At 52.0% G+C, this 19,881-nt stretch overlaps 1 protein-coding gene across 1 annotated transcript in view; it reads right to left on the minus strand.

Moving 5' to 3' along the window:
• Nucleotides 1–4,800: 4,800 nt before the first annotated feature.
• LOC130113161 (voltage-dependent calcium channel gamma-2 subunit-like) overlaps nucleotides 4,801–19,881 on the minus strand; it is a 117,184-nt gene continuing 102,103 nt past the window's right edge. The window contains exons 3-4 of the mRNA XM_056280700.1: nucleotides 8,479–8,619; nucleotides 4,801–5,333 (exon numbers count right to left, since the gene is read on the minus strand). Of these exons, the coding sequence (XP_056136675.1) occupies nucleotides 4,801–5,333; nucleotides 8,479–8,619 (674 nt within the window). The remainder of the gene's footprint in view (nucleotides 5,334–8,478; nucleotides 8,620–19,881) is intronic.

A 19,881-nucleotide genomic window follows, 5' to 3' on the forward strand; every position in this document is an offset into this window, starting at 1 on the left:
CGGTCACTATCGGTGCACTCACGACACAGCCAGTATGCTGCCATAATAAGTCAGAATCTGGGAATTTGCCAAAAGCTCCCACTTTCTGTTCTACCTTTCCATCCATCCATCCGTCCATTTTCAGAACTGCTCATCCTGCTCTCAGGGTGGCAGGGATGCTGGAGCCTATCCCAGCAGTCATTGGGCAGCAGGCAGGGAGACACCCTGGACAGGCTGCGAGGCCATCATAGGGCCAACACACAAACCCATTCATACCGAGGGGCAGTTTTTTAGTACGGCCGAGTCACCTGACCTACAGGTCTTTGGACTGTGGGAGGAAACCGGAGCACCCGGAGGAAACCCACACAGACACGGGGAGAACATGCAAACTCCACACACAGGATGACCCGGGACGACCCCCAAGGTTGGACTACCCCGGGGCTCGAACCCAGAACCTTCTTGCTGTGAGGCGACCGTGCTAACCACTGCACCACCGTGCTATGTTCTACCTTTCATTTTTCATATTCATTCAGCCTTAGTAGAATGAAACGTCTTTTTGTTTCCTAGTCATTGGTTGCGCCCCCCCTCCCATCCACACACAATGTGGAATAGTGTGAACCCTGTTTCAGAGTGAGTGAGTGTAGATGATAAGTAAACAAGTATGGGGAAAAAAGAAGCGAGAGAAGAGAAGGGGGAGACGATGTGGGCGAAGGGGGACGAGTCAAAGATGAACAGCTGAGCAGGAAAACGAGTGAAATACGGAGGGAAACGAGGGAAAGCGAGCATGCGAGCGAGTGAACGAAAGAATAACCGAGTGTATATGGGTGAGTGAAAGTGTGTGAGTGGGAGACTGAGCGAGCGAGTAGGTGAGAGAGGTGAAGAGAGGAGAGAGAGAGAGAAGAGCGAGTTGGTGGGAAAGCATTGAAACAATGGGAGTGAAAGTCGTTGAAAGTGAAAGCCGTTGGAGCGCCAGTGAGGCGGTGAGTCAAGTGGGTCTGAAATAAGGCAGAGAAGAGCCCTGACACAGAAAGTTGAATATGTAAGAGCAAAGTTTCTGGCAGGATCGTTAAAGAACCGTTTTCCCCCCTGAGGAGGGATTGTTTACGTCACAAATAAAAACCACGGTGGCGCGGTGGTTAGCGCGGTCGCCTCACAGCAAGAAGGTCCCGGGTTCGAGCCCCGGAGTTGTCCAACCTTGGGGGTCGTCCTCTGTGTGGAGTTTGCGAGTCCTCCCCGTGTCTGCGTGGGTTTCCTCCGGGGGCTCCGGTTTCCTCCCACGGGCCAAAGACATGTAGGTCAGGGGACTCGGCCGGACTACATGGCCCCTAGGTGTGAATGTGTGTGGGCGGGCGCTGTGTGATGGCCCGGCGGCCTGTCCAGGGCGTCTCCCCGCCTGCTGCCCAATGACTGCTGGGATAGGCTCCAGCATCCCCACCACCTGAGAGCAGGATAAGCGGTTCGGATGATGGATGGATGGACGGATAAAAACCGTGATAAAACGGTTTTTATTTTATTATTCACAAATGCTCTTTATTTCACTTTCCTCCATAACCTCAAGAACTGTGAGGGAGCAGGCTAATCCTCATGAATATTCACAAGCTGACCTTCGAGGGACGAGTACAGGCGAGGCTTGGCAGTGTTTCATATTTCAATGCTTCGATGTGATTGGCCGCATGTACATGAGTGTTTCTGACGACATCGTGAGTATCCGAGAGAGAGGGAAAAATATCGGACCGGCTGAGAGAAGCTGAAGAGAAAAATAGAGAAATTGAATTCTACCTTTTGTACTTTTTTCTGTAAAACGAGTACCGATTGCATGATGATTAATGAGTAATAAGGGATGTTGGAAAATATTAGTGCTTCAATGTTGGTCCGAACTTAATGCCACACAATGCATTAAGCCTATAAGATAATGGCTTTGGCTTTTTTTTTTTTCCATGACAAATTTACAAATCATTATGTGGAGTCACCCCAACCTCCATTGACCTACGTGAATTACTGAGGCTGTTTGCACCAAACCTGTGCTGGTTCAGTCCGGGCATACTGTCCACCCATCCATTATCCAAACCGCTTATCCTGCTCTCAGGGTCGCGGGCATGCTCGAGCCTATCCCAGCAGCCATTGGGCGGCAGGCGGGGAGACACCCTGGACAGCCCGCCGGGCCATCACAGGGCCCACACACACATCCCCACCCAGGGACAATTTAGTGCGGCCGATTCACCTGACCTACATGTCTTTGGACTGTGGGAGGAAACCGGAGCCCCCGCCCAGATGGCAAAGAATCTTTGGCCCAAATATGGCCCACATCTGCAGTTATCTTATGGCCCACATTTGGCCTTTAATGATGGCGTTGACTCGGGGTGAGTGTGGTTGCCTCAACTCAGCCACACTTGGGCCACATCTGTCCCACATAGTATGTGCTGTAACCCAGGTCAAGCCTGGTTCATTGCATTTGGGCCACGTTTGGCCCACACAACACTTGCCGTAACCCAAGTCAGGCCCAGCTTATGGCGTTTGGCCCGCACAACAGTTGCCAGTGCCGTAACTGAGCCGTAAGTACCAAAAGCGCCCCAGACTAGGCCCAAAGTGTCTGCTATCTGGGCGGAGGAAACCCATGCAGACATGGGGAGAACATTTAAGCTCCACACAGAGGAAGACCCGGGACAACCCCCCAAGGATGGACTACCCTGGATCTTGAACCCAGGACCTTGTTGCCGTGAGGCGAGGCGAGATACCAAATCGTCTTCCAGCTCACTTATTGTGTTACACCCTTCATCAGCATGGAAGCGGTGGCCGAAATGTTCTTGTGTTCTCGCTTAAACAAATCCTGTCGTCTTTTACATCGCTTGGTGCCTGCGTCGCAGTCCGAAGACTCGAGCGTAAACACACGTGAAGGCGGCGATCCTCATCTGCACGCTGGTGGACCACACAGGACATGTCAGACTCATTCTGTTCCCTATAGGGGGGTTCCAATTTTTATTTGTCATCAGGACTTGATGCATCCAAGTTCAGATTCATTCAGTTTTGGCACCTTAAAGAGACATTACGCTTATTTTTTGTTTGTTTGTTTAAATTCTCATTTACAACAACACAACGCAAAACTCTTGAGAAAACAACAAACGGAAAATAAAAAGAGACGCGAAAAGAGACTAAGGCTGCGTGAGAGTTGGGGGGGGGGGAAACCCAAATAAATAAATGATAGTACATATATATAGGTGTAAAAAGAGATGGGTTTTTTTTTCTTCTCTTTAAAAAAGCCGCTATACCTTCTTTGTAGTTTGTTTGATCTGTTTAACTTGGATATAATGAAGCACCACCCCGAATTATTACCCTTCAAAGAAAACGAACCAACAAACAAAAGAAATGGACACAGTACAGTAACATTGATTTCCGCTTTGTTACACCCGCCTGCGTACATTGTATCATTGTTCAAAACAGAAGTTTCCTCAAAAGCAGATTGGATGATTTTTGATCAGCATGCATGTTAAGTTTCCTAATCTCCTGGAGTCACTTCGCTTCACCTCACTGAAAGCCACATTCACTCCGGCGCCGCCGCGTGCCCCCTGGGCGCCGCCGCGGGCCCCCTGGGAGCGCCGGCGCCTCGTCTCCTTGTTCACAGTCTTCATCGAACCTGCCGAGGACTTCCCTCTAGCAACACTGCGTCCCCCATCTCTCCCCCCCCCCCCCGTCCGGATCCTGGCGGACCGCTTCACCTTCGGTTGACCCCCGAACAAAAAAAAAGACCGCCGGGGCCTCGGCGGAAGGCCAAAGGTTTTTTTTTTTTCTTTTTCCTTTTTTTGTTTTTTTGTAAAAGATCGAGATAATGTGTCCAAAACTAATCAATTGTCTGTTTTCCAAGTCGGCTGAACCACTCAGCTACTTCCTGTCGTGATTCTTCCCACTTCCTGAATTTCGTTTCCATGACGACCAAATTTAGTTTCACTTTTATCTCGCTCTCTTGTTGTTGTTGTTGTTGATTATTAATGTTTTGTTTTTTTTTGCACCAGGGAAGTCTTGTCATGATTTATTAACATACATATTCATATATTCATAGATAATAAATACATATATTAACTCATATTTCATCTGCGGCCTGAATTACCCCCTGCTAAAATCCCCACACCGCAACGGTTCACAGTATCAATGCGAAGAAAGAATGAAATCAAGAGGATACAGCAACTTAAGAAAGGACTGGGAGGACTGGTTCGGGTTGGGTGGGAGGGTGGAGGAGCCCGGCTCGTGGGATGGGAGGGTGCGTGAGGGGCAGGATCATAGGCTTTTTCCCCCCTGTGCGACTGTAGGAGGGGGATAAAAATGAATAAAGCCCACCTTTAGAGGGGCAGTCTGGCCTAACCCACCGCTCAGTTTTCCCCGACAGACGACCACCATCCCAACCCCCTCCCTCCATCCCGTCCCATCCACCCCCTGCCTCCCATCCGCCACCTGCTCCTCGTTCCCCATCCTCCCCCTCAAATCTTTACAAACATGTTTAAAACTTGTTAACGGTAGATGGGAAAGTCATGCATTTTTCTTTTTTTAGGGATTTTTTTTTCTCTTTCTTTCGTGGTTTTGCTTTTTTTTTTTACAACATGGAAACTTGATGATCATTGGCGGCACTGCGGAGCGCTCTGAGCTCTCCCCTGCCCCCCCACACCAACCCCCCCCGTTATAAACCCGTCCCTCTATCCATCCGCATCGACCTGTGTCACTTTGTCAACCAATCCTTTTGCCATCCTTCAACGCATCCTTCACTCCCCCCCCCCCCCTCGCTTTTTCCCTCGCTCTCCTTTAAGGTCTGAGATCACTCTCCCTGTCTTCATTTCATACGGGCGTGGTGCGCCGGTTAGCCGCGTTGCCGTGGCCACCAGAGTCTTTGAGGTCCTTCTGGATGCAGTTGTGGACCTGAAGGAAGTTGTGGTCCCTCTCTGTGGAGTTATAGGTGGCCGTCGGGGTGCCCGTCTGACCCTTGGGCAGCGTGTACATGGACAGCTCGGTGGAGGGCAGCGCTCCGAAGGCTTTGAGGCCCACCGGCGAGGCCTCGCGGGAGTGCGAGGGGTCCGTGGACCGGGACGAGGAGCGCGAGCGTCGACGGTAGCGGTAGCGGTAGCTGGGGATGCGTGTGATGGCTGCACCCTGGAGGTAGTCAGCCGCCCGCGCCCCCACGCGCAGCTCCCGGTGGCGATCGATGAACATGTGCACTGCCAGCACGCCCACCATCTCGGCCATGATGAAGGAGAGCGCCCCGAAGTAGAAGGACCAGCCGTAGGAGTAGCTGTTCTTCTTGGAGTCGCTCTTGGACGGGTCCCCGGCGTTGGCTGATATGTACACGATGATCCCGATGATATTACTCAAACCTGCAACAGTGACAGTCAGGGGGAGGCATGATTAGATCACGTTAGATCAATACTGATAAAGTTAAAGCCGCTACGAGGAGTTGGGGATTGTTCTTGGCTATGTGCGCCCCTGTGGACAAAAGCAGTAGTGTTTTGCGGAGGAACGTCTTAATTTCATATAGGCATTGCTTCCTGTTGCAAAGATCCCCCCCCCCCCCATTTCCCCCTTCCCCCCTGAACAGATGCCTTGACTGACCAGAGGAGGCGCTAGTGAAGCGACGAGGACACATACCTTCATCTGGCTTCCCGCCCGCAGACACAGCTAATTGTGTCTGTAGGGTCGCCCGACCAAGCCGGAGGTAACACGGAGATTCGAACCGCTGTCTCCATGTTGGCAGGCAACGGACTAGACCACCATGCCACCCGGACGCCCCTGCATTGCTTCCTGTTGCAAAGACTCCTATTCACCCTCCGGCAGCTCGTATATTTGCTTTGAGGAGAAGAGAGCGAGGTGTAGAGGTGGAAAAACAGGTGTCTGCAAGATGTACAGCGATGAGGAAATGTATGCAACTGTGATCATATATCCCATCTGTGTGCCGTAATTTGGTTTGTCAGATTTCGGGGGGGGGGGGGGGGGTCGACCCGGAGACAAACAGATGGACTTATTATATAAGAACATCTAATCTGCTCGCTAATTGTCTCGTTTGCTCACGTCGGTCATATAGAGACATCAGAACTGTAGACTCATGGTTAATGAGGGAAAACACCGCTCGTAGCAGCTTTAAGGCGTAGGGTGGGACAGGTACACCGACGAGGAACAGAATGTGCAAGTCGGGGGCGTCTGGGCGGTGTAGCGGGCTATTCCGTTGCCTACCAACACAGGGGTCCCAGTTTGAATCCCCGTGTTACCTCCGGCTTGGTCGGGGGTCCCTACAGACACAATCGGCCGTGTCTGCGGGTGGGAAGCCGGATGTGGGTATGTGTCCTGGTCACTGCACTAGCGCCTCCTCTGGTCGGTCGGGGTGGGGGTGGGAGACTGGGGGGAATAGCGTGATCTTCCCACGCGCTACGCCCCCCTGGTGAAACTCCTCACTGTCAGGTGAAAAGAAGGGGCTGGCGACTCCACATGTATGGGAGGATGCATGTGGTAGGGTGCAGCCCTCCCCGGATCAGCAGAGGGGGTGGAGCAGCGACCGGGACGGCTCAGAAAAGTGGGGTAATTGGCCGAGTACAACTGGGGAGAAAAAGGGGGGGGGGTGTGCAAGTCTTCATAGCTAGCATCGGTACAGGCTAGCACCCCAACTCTGTCATCTTTCCTCTTCCCATATATAATAACGATGAAAATAATAATAACAATAACAATTTTTGTTCATACAGTGCCGTTCCAAAGCCCCTGACAGAAAAAAGAAAAGTAGCACAAAATCAAGAGGGAGAGAGTCAGAATGATCTGACCGTCGGGGGCTTAAAGCAGAAACATTAGACCGATAAAAGCGGCACAACAAATAGGCAGTTAAATGTGGCTATAGCATCCTGCTCCTCCTCAACGCACTCCTTTAGTCACACTGTCTCTCTCTTCTCTCCCCCTCCCTCTCTCCCTCCCTCTTTCTAAATCTCTCTCTCCATCTCCCTCCCTCACCTCTCAATCACTCAGATAAACGGACAAACGGAGATGGATGAAGTGGAGACAGAAGACAGGCAAGTTGCATACATACGCTGTATGGCTAGGTAGTCAGACAGACAGACAGACAGGCAGGCAGGCAGGCAGGCAGGTAACAGAAAGACAGACAGACAGGCAACAGACAGACAGGCAGGCAGGCAGGCAGGCAACAGACAGACAGACAGGCAGGTAGGTAGCAGACACAGAGACAGACAGACAGGCAACAAACAGACAGATAGACAGGCAGGCAGACAGACAGACAGACAGGCAGGGAGGCAGACAGATCAATAGAAAGAGGTGTGAGGAGTGCATGTGAGGATGGATCAGAGTGGAAGAGTATCAGGGACACCTTATTTTTAGAGCACAATCCCAGTGGCCCCTCTACCAGCCAATCAACAGGGCAAGAAGAGAGACAGACAGACAGAGAGAGCGAGAGAGAGACAGAGAGAGAACTGCATCTCTCACTTCCTTCTTAGAGGGAAAAGTAGTTATCTGCAGTAGGCCATGGCCTAGAACCAGACGATTCAGCCACACACACACACACACAGAAGATACACATAACCACATAACACACACAAACAGACCTGTTGTTTATTTCCCTCCCTCGTTTACGTGTGGGTGAACACTTTTATAACCACAGTTGTATTTTATGTCTCGAGACTCATCAGGCCAGACTCCTTGAAATGCAACAACATGCTGCAAAGTTTCAACCAAGTTTGTTTGCGTCAACTATCCGCCACGTTGTGTCAACGTATAGCCTGGGTGCAAAATATGGGGGAGGCGGGGTCTAAGCATCCTGTGATGATGACCTTTGACCCCACTAAAGAAGGGAAGATTCATCATAAGAGGGGATCTAAGGGCGTCCAGGTAGCATAGCAGTCTATTCCCAATTTCCCCTCGGGGATAATAAAGTATTCTGATTCTGATTATTCCGTTGCCTATCAACACGGGGATCACCGGTTCAAGTCCCCGTGTTCCCTCCGGCTTGGCCGGGCGTCCCTACAGACACAATTGGCCGTGTCTGTGGGTGGGAAGCCGGATGTGGGTATGTGTCCTGGTCGCTGCACTAGCGCCTGCTCTGGTGGGTTGGGGCGCCTGTTCAGGGGGGGGGACTGGGGGGAATAGCGTGATCCTCTCACGCGCTACGTCCCCCTGGTGAAACTCCTCACTGTCAGGGGAAAAGAAGCGGCTGGCGACTCCACATGTACGGGAGGAGGCATGTAGTAGTCTGCAGCCTGCCCCGGATCGGCAGAGGGGGTGGAGCAGCGACCGGGACGGCTCGGAAGAGTGGGGTAATTGGCCAAGTACAACCGGGGAGAAAAGGGGGGGGGTCTAAAATTATGCAACCAAGATTCAAGTCCGCCCTGAAAAAGGAGGCTAAACTGTGCTCAGATGTGTTTACACGCCACTACACCTGTGTGAGAGTTCTTCAACATATGGGTGTATTTACTTGACCAATTTGCCTCCCCCCCCCCCCCCCCCAACCTCCATTTCTCTCCACCAGTGTACCTGCAGAGACGAAGAGGATGCCGGCGCTCAGGATGATGTTGTGGCGGGACCTGTAGAACTCGCTGGCAGCGATGCACAGCCCTCCCATGAAGAGCAGGATCACACTCAGGATGGGGAAGATACTGGAAGCTCGCACCGCGCCTGGACACACACACACACACACACACACACACACACACACACACACACAGAGAGATGGTACACAAACAGTTGGTGTGTTATCAGCAGGGATATAGAAGAAGATATTGCGGGTAATGAGTCCAGCACCTCTCCTGGAGTTTGGTACCAGAGCCCATGCTATGTGTGGAGGTGAGCCCAACTGTATCTAACTGGTACTGCTCCACCTCCCGCACCAGCTCAGGCTCCCTCCCTGCCAGAGAGGTGACATTCCACATCCCAAGGACTGATCTGCGATGCCGGAAGTCGGCACGCCCTGGTCCCCTCTTTTGCCTGCCGCCCGGCCTGCGTTGCACCCTACCCCAATACTCATCCCCGCGTGTGGTGGGTCCGCGGGGTGGTGGCGCCATGTTCTTTTTTCTTTTTCAGGCTGGGCCAAGGCTTGCCGGCAAGCTCCCCCCAGGTCTGACTCCAGGAGGGGGCCCCGGTTTCCCCTGCTTTGCGGGCGAGGTACTGTAACTCTGCTGGTGTCATTTCATTGGGTTTCTTGGGTATCTGTTGGGTATTATTGCTTCATCGTCAGATTTAGGAAATGATCTATTTCCTTTTGCAACCCGGGTCTTCCTCTCATAGTTTTTTTTTTTTTTTGGTAATGTTTTTGGCTTGCTTGTGTCCAGCAGCAGTCCCATGGCCGAAACCTCCAAAATGAAGTCAGTGGGTTAAATGTTTTCATAACAGGATTTGCATGATGGCAAAAACTACAACAATTACAACCAGGTTGTAAAAGAACAGTATCGTTCTTCTCATCTCATCTTCAGCCCCTTCTCTGGGGTCGGGTCGCGGTGGCAAGCTAGGTAGGGCACTCCAGACGTCCTTCTCCCCAGCAACACCCTCCAGCTCCTCCTGGGGGATCTCAAGGCGTGCCCAGGCCAGATTGGACATGTAGTCCCTCCACTGAGTTCTGGGTCTACCCCGGGGTCTCCTCCCAGTTGACCGTGCCCGGTAAACCTCCAAAGGAAGGCGCCCAGGAGGCATCCTAATCAGATGCCCGAACCACCTCAACTGGCTCCTTTCGATGCGAAGGAGCAGCGGCTCTACTCCGAGCTCCCTCCGGATGTCCGAGCTCCTCACCCTATCTCTAAGGCTGAGCCCAGACACCCTCCAGATGTCCGAGCTCCTCACCCTATCTCTAAGCCTGAGCCCAGACACCCTACGGAGGAAACTCATCTCAGCTGCTTGTATTCGCGATCTCACCCTTTCGGTCACTACCCAAAGCTCATGACCATAGGTGAGGGTTGGGATGAAGATTCCGGCTCAGCTCCCTCTTCACCACAACGGTCCGGTACAACGTCCGCATTACTGCTGATGCTGCACTGATCCGCATCGTTCTTCAAATTCTAAAATCTCTTCTTTTTGACTGCGACTCACTTGATGATAAAAGAGGCGAGTACAAACAAAGCTGTACAGAATATGACGTCTCTTTTTTCTTTTTTGCCCCCCTCCCCTTCCCTCCAATTGTATCCCAGTCACTGCTTCACCCCCTCTGCCGATCTGGGGAGGGCCGCAGACTACCACACATGCCTCCTCTGATACATGTGGAGTCGCCAGCTGCTTCTTTTCACCTGACAGTGAGGAGTTTCACCAGGGGGACATATCACGTGGGAGGATCACGCTATTACCCCCCCTCCCAGTTCCCCCTCCCCCCCGAACAGGCGCCCCGACCGACCAGAAGAGACACATACCCACATCCGGCTTCTCTCCTGCATTCACAGCCAATTGTGTCTGTAGGGACGCCCGACCAAGCCGGAGGAAACATGGGGATTCGAACCAGCGATTCCTCGTGTTGGTAGGCAGTGGAATAGACCGCCACGCTACCCAGACGCCCAAGCTGCACACTATTCCTGATATGAGTTGATGCACAGTAATTCTCAATATTGTCAAAGGTATTGCTCATGCACTCTTTCGGTTAAGATACGATATGCTCAGAGCCATAAGCTGTAAGTCAGCCTCTTTTTCCACTTCCTGTCACTTTTCTCCTACACCCCTCCTTTCTCTCTCCCCTCTCTGCTCTATCTGCTTTCAGAATCTCTCCTCTGTTCGACAGCAAGTCTGTTCTCCCTTCATTGGTCCTCTCTCCATCACTCTGCTGCTTCCTATCTCCGTATCTCTATCTGCTCATCTGTCTGTCCTGTTTGCCTGTCCTATCGGTCTGTCCATCAGCTGTCCGTCCATTTGCCCTCTGATTAATTGATTAGCTGATTGTTCTCCGCATTGTTATGGAGGGAGGCGGCCCTCGTCAGTTCTTTTCCTTCCCATAATACTCTCTCCTTCCTCCTACGACTGTCTTCTTTTTTTATGCGAATAGATATTAATGAAAAGGTAAACACATGGTCAGAATACGCGCAGATGACTGAAAATTAAGAAATCATACAGCTAAGATGTCATCTCCGAAAGTCCGCTTTCTGAGCAGAATCCCCTCATCATCTACAATTCACAAAAGTCGCCATCGAAACTCTTTCACCCACTCTGTGATATCCCCCCTCGTGGCTTGTGGTGGGTAATGCCGGGATCAGACTACACGATTTCAGCTCAATTTTGACACGATTCTGTCGTCGCCGCCGACGAATTTCCAGCATCGGGCCCGACTGAACGTCGGGAACGACAAACGGGTGTCTTTACCCCGTGTAGCGTGACGTAAAGGAAGAACGGTGATTAGCCTTAGTCTGCTTTGTGGGTTTACATGTCATTTCTTCGTGAGGCCTTGAGTTACTCAGTTGTTTTGTGACGAGGTTGCAAGAGAAAGAGAAAGAATTAAGTGGTTGAAAGGATGAAAAGTGTAAAAGTGTGGGAACAAGAGGCAAACACGTCTGCTCCTCAGCCGCCATTTCCCGCAAGTCCGGTCCCGAGCATTTTACTGTCAAAACTGTGTCACCCGTTTGATTGACAACTGTCAACAGTGTCCAGCAATCAAGCATAAATTACTTAATGATGAATGATTGAGCACTTGGACATGTGCACACAGAGACCGAGGACATGTCCTGCACTCCCGCTTCCTGAGATCACATGCCTTGCCTGAAGGAACATTTGTTTGTTCTTTTTTTTCAAACTTGGGTCTTAATATAGTAATCTTTAGTCATCATGTGTATCATCCATGATGTGATTGTACTCGTTGACGTCACTGTTGAGATTTGGACATGGGACCACCACTGGACCCAGCTACAACGGCGTTACAGGGTAACTAGCCACAAGCATCCGACATGTTTCAACGAGTCCAGTTTAGCTCAATTATCAAAACTGCATTTGGATGTTAAAAGTGCGGGTTAAAGTTAATTATTAGCAATGGTTCCGGGTAGGGTCTCCCAAGGCAAGTTGGTCCCAGGGGAGGGGCCAGACCAAGAGCGATTCCCAAGAAACCCCGTGAAATTACAACAGCAGAGCCACAGCGCCTCGCCCAGAAAAGGGAAACCGGGGCCCCTTCCCGGAGGCCAATATTTTTTTTTTCCTAGGATGAATGCGGAAAGTTCCCGCCCTCAGGTGCTAGGATTGGCCAGATCTGCCTGTCAGCCTACTTTCCAGATTCATCCTAGGAAAAAAATATTCGCTTACTGTACACACAGTTAAGTTGGCACAGTTAGCTTGGTGGCAAACGTGGCTAACAGTTAGCTAGCAAACGTAGCTAGGATTAGGGTTAGGGTGAGGGTTGTTGCGCGTTCGCATCGGCCTTGATTGACAGGCAGATCTGGCCAATCCTAGCGCCTGAGGGCGGGAACTTTCCGGATTCATCCTAGGAAAAAAATATTCGCTCCCTGGAGCCAGACTTGGCAAAGGAGCTCGCTGGCGAGCATCTGGTGGCCGGGCCTTGGCCCATAGGGCCCAGCCCGAAAAAGCAACATGGAACCACCACCCCATGGACCCACCACACACGGGGATGAGCATTGGAGTAGGGTGCAATGCATGACTGGCGGCAGGCTAAGGCAGAGCATCGTTGAGCTATTTCCTGGTTCAATTTGTAGGTACAACCGGGCCATTCTTACCATAGGTGGTTGTAACTATCGATGAACTACCTGCCCCGTGTAACTGAGAGGTTGTAGGTAATGGGGGAAATTTGTACAGTCTAACTGAGGCTTGTGTTCAGTTGCACCATAACACACAATTGTAAAGCTCTGTCCAGCAGTGGTCCTGTATCCAAAATCTCCAAAATGAAGCCGGTGAGTAAAATGATATCATAACTGATATGCATGATGGGGAAATCTACAAAAGTAAGACCCAGGCTGTATAATGGTAAAATGGAATGGAAATGGACTGTATTTTTATATAGTGCTTTTCTAGTCTACCAAGCAGTCCAAGCACTTTACAATTTATGCCTCACATTCACCCACTCACACACATTTATACACTGAGGGTGGAGGCTGCTATACAAGGTGCCAGCCTGCTCATCAGTAGCAGTTAGGGGTTCAGTGTTTTGCTCAAGGACGCTTCGACGTTGCCTACCAACATGGGAATCGCCAGTTCGAATCCCCGTTACCTCCGGCTGGTCTAGGCGCCTCCTCTGGTCGTTCGGGGCGCCTGCTCGGGGGGGGGGACTGGGGGGAATAGCGTGATCCTCCCACGCGCTACGTCCCCCGGGTGAAACTCCTCACCGTCAGGTGAAAAGAAGGTGACTCCACATGTATGGGAGGAGGCATGTGGTAGTCTGCAGCTCTCCCCGGGATCGGCAGAGGGGGTGGAGCAGCGACCGGGACGGCTTGGAAGAGTGGGGTGATTGGCCGGATACAATTGGGGAGAAAAAGGGGGAAAAACGAAAAAAAAAGGACGCTTCGACACTCTGCAGGAGCCGGGGATCGAACCAGCGACCTTCAGATTACCAGATGACCCGCCCCACCTCCTGGATTATCCTTTATAAGCAACTCAAGCAGTGGTTGGTCAAGGTGGGGGAGAGCATTTCTTGATATTTCTAGCTGATGATGATGATAACATCTTCCTCTCTCCTTTCTTCCTCCTCTTGTCTATAGTTGCTGTATTGTTGGAAGTCTCAAGTCGGAGAAGCGGCTCAAATATTGAGGTGACCTCAGCCTTGGACCTACGCCAAATCACCTCCACACACATCCCCCCCCCCCACCACCTCCCCGTTGTCCCCTCCTCTGCCTTCCACTCCAGCCTAAGTGTATTAACCCCGTCTCTCTTCCTCTGTGACATGCGCTGTCAGGACAAATTATCCTTATGCTCCAACTCTGGATCACCTTATACATACGTATGTATGCACACGGGTCAGCACACACACACACACACACACACAGCATGCGTCTCCGCTGCATGCACTGGGGGGTACTGTATGGGGGGTGGAGGAGGGCTGAGATGAGTCTTGCCACGGTGGGAGGCTGAGAATGACAAAAGAAGATTGTAGAGGGACATCTGGGTGGCGGGGAGGGGGAGAGAAAAGAAAATGTGACAGGCAGACAGAGGCTGTGGCCAACCACCTCTCTCCTTCTTTGCCCCGTCGCAAACTCTTAAACTATCCGTCTCTCTACATATCCTCCCTAACTCCTGTCTCACCCTCCTTTCTCCATCTGTTTTCCTCACTCTTTCTTTTCCCCTTTTCTCTCTCTCTCTCTCTCTCTCTCTCTGTCTCTGTGTGTGTCTCTGTCTCTCTCTGTGTCTCTTTTGCTCTGTCTCTCCCTGTCTCTCTCTGTCTCTTGCTCTGTGTCTCTTTTGCTCTGTCTCTCCCTGTCTCTCTCTGTCTCTTGCTCTGTGTCTCTTTTGCTCTGTCTCTCCCTGTCTCTCTCTGTCTCTTGCTCTGTGTCTCTTTTGCTCCCTGTCTCTTTTGCTCCCTCTCTCTCAGTCTCTTGCTCTGTGTCTCTTTTGCTCCCTGTCTCTCTCTTGGTCTGTCTGTCTCTTTCTCTCTCTCCGTCTCTCTTGCTCTCGCTCACCAAACTAATGTTATATCTCCTCACACTTATGTCCCCTGTATGTTTCTCTTATACTGTGTCTCTCTCTCCCTCTGTTAGGGTTCTCTTGTTCTCTCCTTTTTTTGCCTTCTCTGTCTCTGTCCTTTCTGTCCATCTGTCCGCTGCTGTAACTGGTGGCAGGCTGCACCTCGAGGACTGTGCAGCGGTGGAAAACTCTCATTTCAACGCCCTGCACGTTGATGTTTCTTCCAACAGTAGTTGAACAGCACATGTGAGTGTACAACCTGTTGTGTAGTGAGTGTACAACCTGTTGTGTTGTGAGTGCACAACCTGTTGTGTAGTGAGTGTACAACCTGTTGTGTCGTGAGTGTACAACCTGTTGTGGAGTGAGTGTACAACCTGTTGTGTAGTGAGGTGAGGGCTGCTCACTTGTCCAGCTAGCTTGTCCTTGTCGTTCTGTTTAGTCGCCTTTATTCTAAGGGCGCTCACATGGTCTATCAGTACAGGGAGCATACGCTGTGGGACGGACCGTTTCCTAGTCTCTTCATAGTCCGGTCATACCAACGCATACACAAGGCCTACATTTTCACAAATCTTTGTGCGTCGTTTTCCTTTTCCGCCGGAAGTTACAGACTGTAAACAACATGGCGCTGTCTGTGGAGGGGGAAGAAGAGCTGCTCTGTCGCCAGGCTGTGTTGGGAAGAAAAACCTTGCGGGGGTGGTATGTTCCACCACTTAACGAAGGGAGGGATAGAGAGGGGGAGACTAGCACGTTGGTGAGGGATATGAGAAGGGAGGGAGAGACCAGCACGTTGGTGAGGGATATGAGAAGGGAGGGATAGAGAGGGGGAGACCAGCACGTTGGTGAGGGATATGAGAAGGGAGGGATAGAGAGGGGGAGACTAGCACGTTGGTGAGGGATATGAGAAGGGAGGGAGAGACCAGCACGTTGGTGAGGGATATGAGGGAGGGAGGGATAGAGAGGGGGAGACCAGCACGTTGGTGAGGGATATGAGAAGGGAGGGATAGAGAGGGGGAGACCAGCACGTCGGTGAGGGATATGAGAAGGGAGGGATAGAGAGGGGGAGACCAGCACGTTGGTGAGGGATATGAGAAGGGAGGGATAGAGAGGGGGAGACCAGCACATTGGTGAGGGATATGAGGAGGGAGGGATAGAGAGGGGGAGACCAGCACGTTGGTGAGGGATATGAGAAGGGAGGGATAGAGAGGGGGAGACCAGCACGTCGGTGAGGGATATGAGAAGGGAGGGATAGAGAGGGGGAGACCAGCACGTTGGTGAGGGATATGAGAAGGGAGGGATAGAGAGGGGGAGACCAGCACGTCGGTGAGGGATATGAGAAGGGAGGGATAGAGAGGGGGAGACCAGCACGTCGGTGTGGGGTATGAGAAGGGAGGGAGAGACCAGCACGTTGGTGAGGGATATGAGAAGGGAGGGATAGAGAGGGGGAGACCAGCATGTTGGTGAGGGATATGAGAAGGGAGGGATAGAGAGGGGGAGACCAGCATGTTGGTGAGGGATATGAGAAGGGAGGGATAGAGAGGGGGAGACCAGCACGTTAGGGAGGGATAGAGAGGGGGAGACCAGCACATTGGTGAGGGATATGAGAAGGGAGGGATAGAGAGGGGGAGACCAGCACGTCGGTGAGGGATATGAGAAGGAAGGGATAGAGAGGGGGAGACCAGCATGTTGGTGAGGGATATGAGAAGGGAGGGATAGAGAGGGGGAGACCAGCATGTTGGTGAGGGATATGAGGAGGGAGGGATAGAGAGGGGGAGACCAGCACGTTGGTGAGGGATATGAGGAGGGAGGGATAGAGAGCGGGAGACCAGATCATTGGTGAGGGATATGAGAAGGAAGGGATAGAGAGGGGGAGACCAGATCATTGGTGAGGGATATGAGAAGGAAGGGATAGAGAGGGGGAGACCAGCATGTTGGTGAGGGATATGAGGAGGGAGGGATAGAGAGGGGGAGACCAGCACATTGGTGAGGGATATGAGAAGGGAGGGATAGAGAGGGGGAGACCAGCACGTTAGGGAGGGATAGAGAGGGGGAGACCAGCACATTGGTGAGGGATATGAGAAGGGAGGGATAGAGAGGGGGAGACCAGCATGTTGGTGAGGGATATGAGAAGGGAGGGATAGAGAGGGGGAGACCAGCATGTTGGTGAGGGATATGAGAAGGGAGGGATAGAGAGGGGGAGACCAGCATGTTGGTGAGGGATATGAGAAGGGAGGGATAGAGAGGGGGAGACCAGCACATTGGTGAGGGATATGAGAAGGGAGGGATAGAGAGGGGGAGACCAGCATGTTGGTGAGGGATATGAGAAGGGAGGGATAGAGAGGGGGAGACCAGCATGTTGGTGAGGGATATGAGAAGGGAGGGATAGAGAGGGGGAGACCAGCACGTCGGTGAGGGATATGAGAAGGGAGGGATAGAGAGGGGGAGACCAGCACGTTGGTGAGGGATATGAGAAGGGAGGGATAGAGAGGGGGAGACCAGCACATTGGTGTGGGGTATGAGAAGGGAGGGATAGAGAGGGGGAGACCAGCATGTTGGTGAGGGATATGAGAAGGGAGGGATAGAGAGGGGGAGACCAGCACGTTGGTGAGGGATATGAGAAGGGAGGGATAGAGAGGGGGAGACCAGCATGTTGGTGAGGGATATGAGAAGGGAGGGATAGAGAGGGGGAGACCAGCATGTTGGTGAGGGATATGAGAAGGGAGGGATAGAGAGGGGGAGACCAGCACGTTGGTGAGGGATATGAGAAAGGAGGGATAGAGAGGGGGAGACCAGCACGTTGGTGAGGGATATGAGAAGGGAGGGATAGAGAGGGGGAGACCAGCACGTTGGTGAGGGATATGAGAAGGGAGGGATAGAGAGGGGGAGACCAGGACGTTGGTGAGGGATATGAGAAAGGAGGGACGTATGCTGAGGTCCACTGTTGGGTCATTTTAGTCCGCGCGGAGCCCGGCGGAGTACCCAGATAGCAAAGAATCTTTGGCCCAAATATGCCCACATCTGCAGTTATCTTACGGCCCACATCTGGTCTTAAATGACGGCGTTGACTCAGGGTGAGTGTGGCTGCCTCAACTCAGCCACAGGTCCACCTTATGTGGCCCGCATCTGGAGTTCTCTTATGGCCCGCATTTTGGGCCTCTTCTGGCCCACACAGCTGGTGCCTGAACTAAAGTAAAGCTTGGCTCATTAAATTTGGGCCACGTCTGGCCCACACAACACTTGCCATAACCTAAGTCAGGCCCGGCTCATGACATCCGGGCCTCTTCTGGCCCACACAGCATGTGCCTGAACTAAAGTCAAGCCTGGCTCATTAAATTTGGGCCACATCTGGCCCACACAACACTTGCCGTAACCCAAGTCAGGCCCGGCGTATGACATTTGGGGCATGTCTGGCCCACACAACAGTTGCCAGTGCCGTAACTGAGCTGTAAGTACCAAAAGTGCCCCAGATTAGGCCCAAATGTGTCTGCTGTCTGGGTACGGTCTGTGTATGGTACATCAAAACTATGAACCCCCCCCCCCCCATTGTTATCTAGATTTTTTCCACTGTAGGTGAAACAGGATGGTGGGTAGATGCTGGTGTAGATGGAACAGGATGGTGGGGTAGATTCTGGTGTAGATGGAACAGGATGGTGGGTAGATGCTGGTGCAGATGGAACAGGATAGTGGGGTAGATTCTGGTGCAGATGGAACAGGATGGTGGGGTAGATTCTGGTGCAGATGGAACAGGATGGTGGGGTAGATGCTGGTGCAGATGGAACAGGATGGTGGGTAGATGCTGGTACAGATGGAACAGGATAGTGGGGTAGATTCTGGTGCAGATGGAACAGGATGGTGGGGTAGATTCTGGTGCAGATGGAACAGGATGGTGGGTAGATGCTGGTACAGATGGAACAGGATGGTGGGGTAGATTCTGGTGCAGATGGAACAGGATGGTGGGTAGATGCTGGTACAGATGGAACAGGATGGTGGGGTAGATGCTGGTGCAGATGGAACAGGATGGTGGGTAGATGCTGGTACAGATGGAACAGGATAGTGAGGTAGATTCTGGTACAGATGGAACAGGATAGTGGGGTAGATTCTGGTGCAGATGGAACAGGATGGTGGGGTAGATTCTGGTGCAGATGGAACAGGATGGTGGGGTAAATTCTGGTGCAGATGGAACAGGATGGTGGGTAGATGCTGGTACAGATGGAACAGGATAGTGGGGTAGATTCTGCTGCTGATGGAACAGGATGGTGGGTAGATGCTGGTACAGATGGTGGGGTAGGTTCTGGTACAGATGGAACAGGATGGTGGGTGGATGCTGGTGGTTGATGGTGGGGTAGATGGAACAGGATGGTGGGTGGATGCTGGTGGGGTAGATGGAACAGGATGGTGGGGTTGATGGTAGGGTAGATGCTGGTACCATTTAATTTTACAGTGTGAGTAAGTGTCACTGGAGGCAGGTGAAGTTGTCATCATGTGTCCTGTCACATGTAATATGATACAGTACACTTTATACACATGGCTGCAGGTTCAGAGCCTTGAGTGTTACCACAACACACACACACACACACACAAACCCACTAACACGCACGCAAACAAACGCACACACAGTCTGACAGTACTTCTCAGCTCCCTGCCTCCTGCTGTCAACCTCACCCTCTTTTTCTCCATCGCTCCATCTCTTTACACTTTCACCCCAACTCCCTCCATCCTGCCACCACTCCGCTGGTTCTGCTGCAGTGCTGTGACCGTGTGTGTGTGTGTGTGTGTGTGTGTGTGTGTGTGTGTGTGTGTGTGTGTGTGTGTGTGTGTGTGTGTGTATCCAGCTGACTTATGGTTTCATTAGCTGCGGCAGAGGAGAGCCTTGTAATTGTGGCTGAGTTATGGAGGCGGGGGTGGACACCACCGGGGAGCCCCCTGAACCAGCATGCACGCACAATACACACACGTGCACACAACCTCCCCACACACACACACACACACACACTTAAGTATATGTGCACATACACAAGAACGCACAAACACACACACACACACACACACACTGTTATGGCTAAACACCAACACTAACACACACTCAGGTACATGTACACATTACACACACACACACTACAGAGAACCCACTCATCGATCAGCCTCCCACCCACTCTCTCTCCCATGCTGAAGGGTGGTGGTGTTTCCCATACACACTGTACACTGCCCACAGTCTGTCTCTCTGTCCGTCTCTCTCCATCTGTCTGTAGGTCTGTCTCTCTCTCTCCGTCTCCCTGTCTCTCTCTCTGTGTCTGTCTCTCCGGAGCTCTGTCTCTGTCTCCGTCCATCTCTGTCTGTCTCTCTCTCCGTCCATCTCTG

Source organism: Lampris incognitus, chromosome 5 (assembly GCF_029633865.1).
Source record: "Lampris incognitus isolate fLamInc1 chromosome 5, fLamInc1.hap2, whole genome shotgun sequence".
Lineage (NCBI taxonomy): Eukaryota > Metazoa > Chordata > Actinopteri > Lampriformes > Lampridae > Lampris > Lampris incognitus.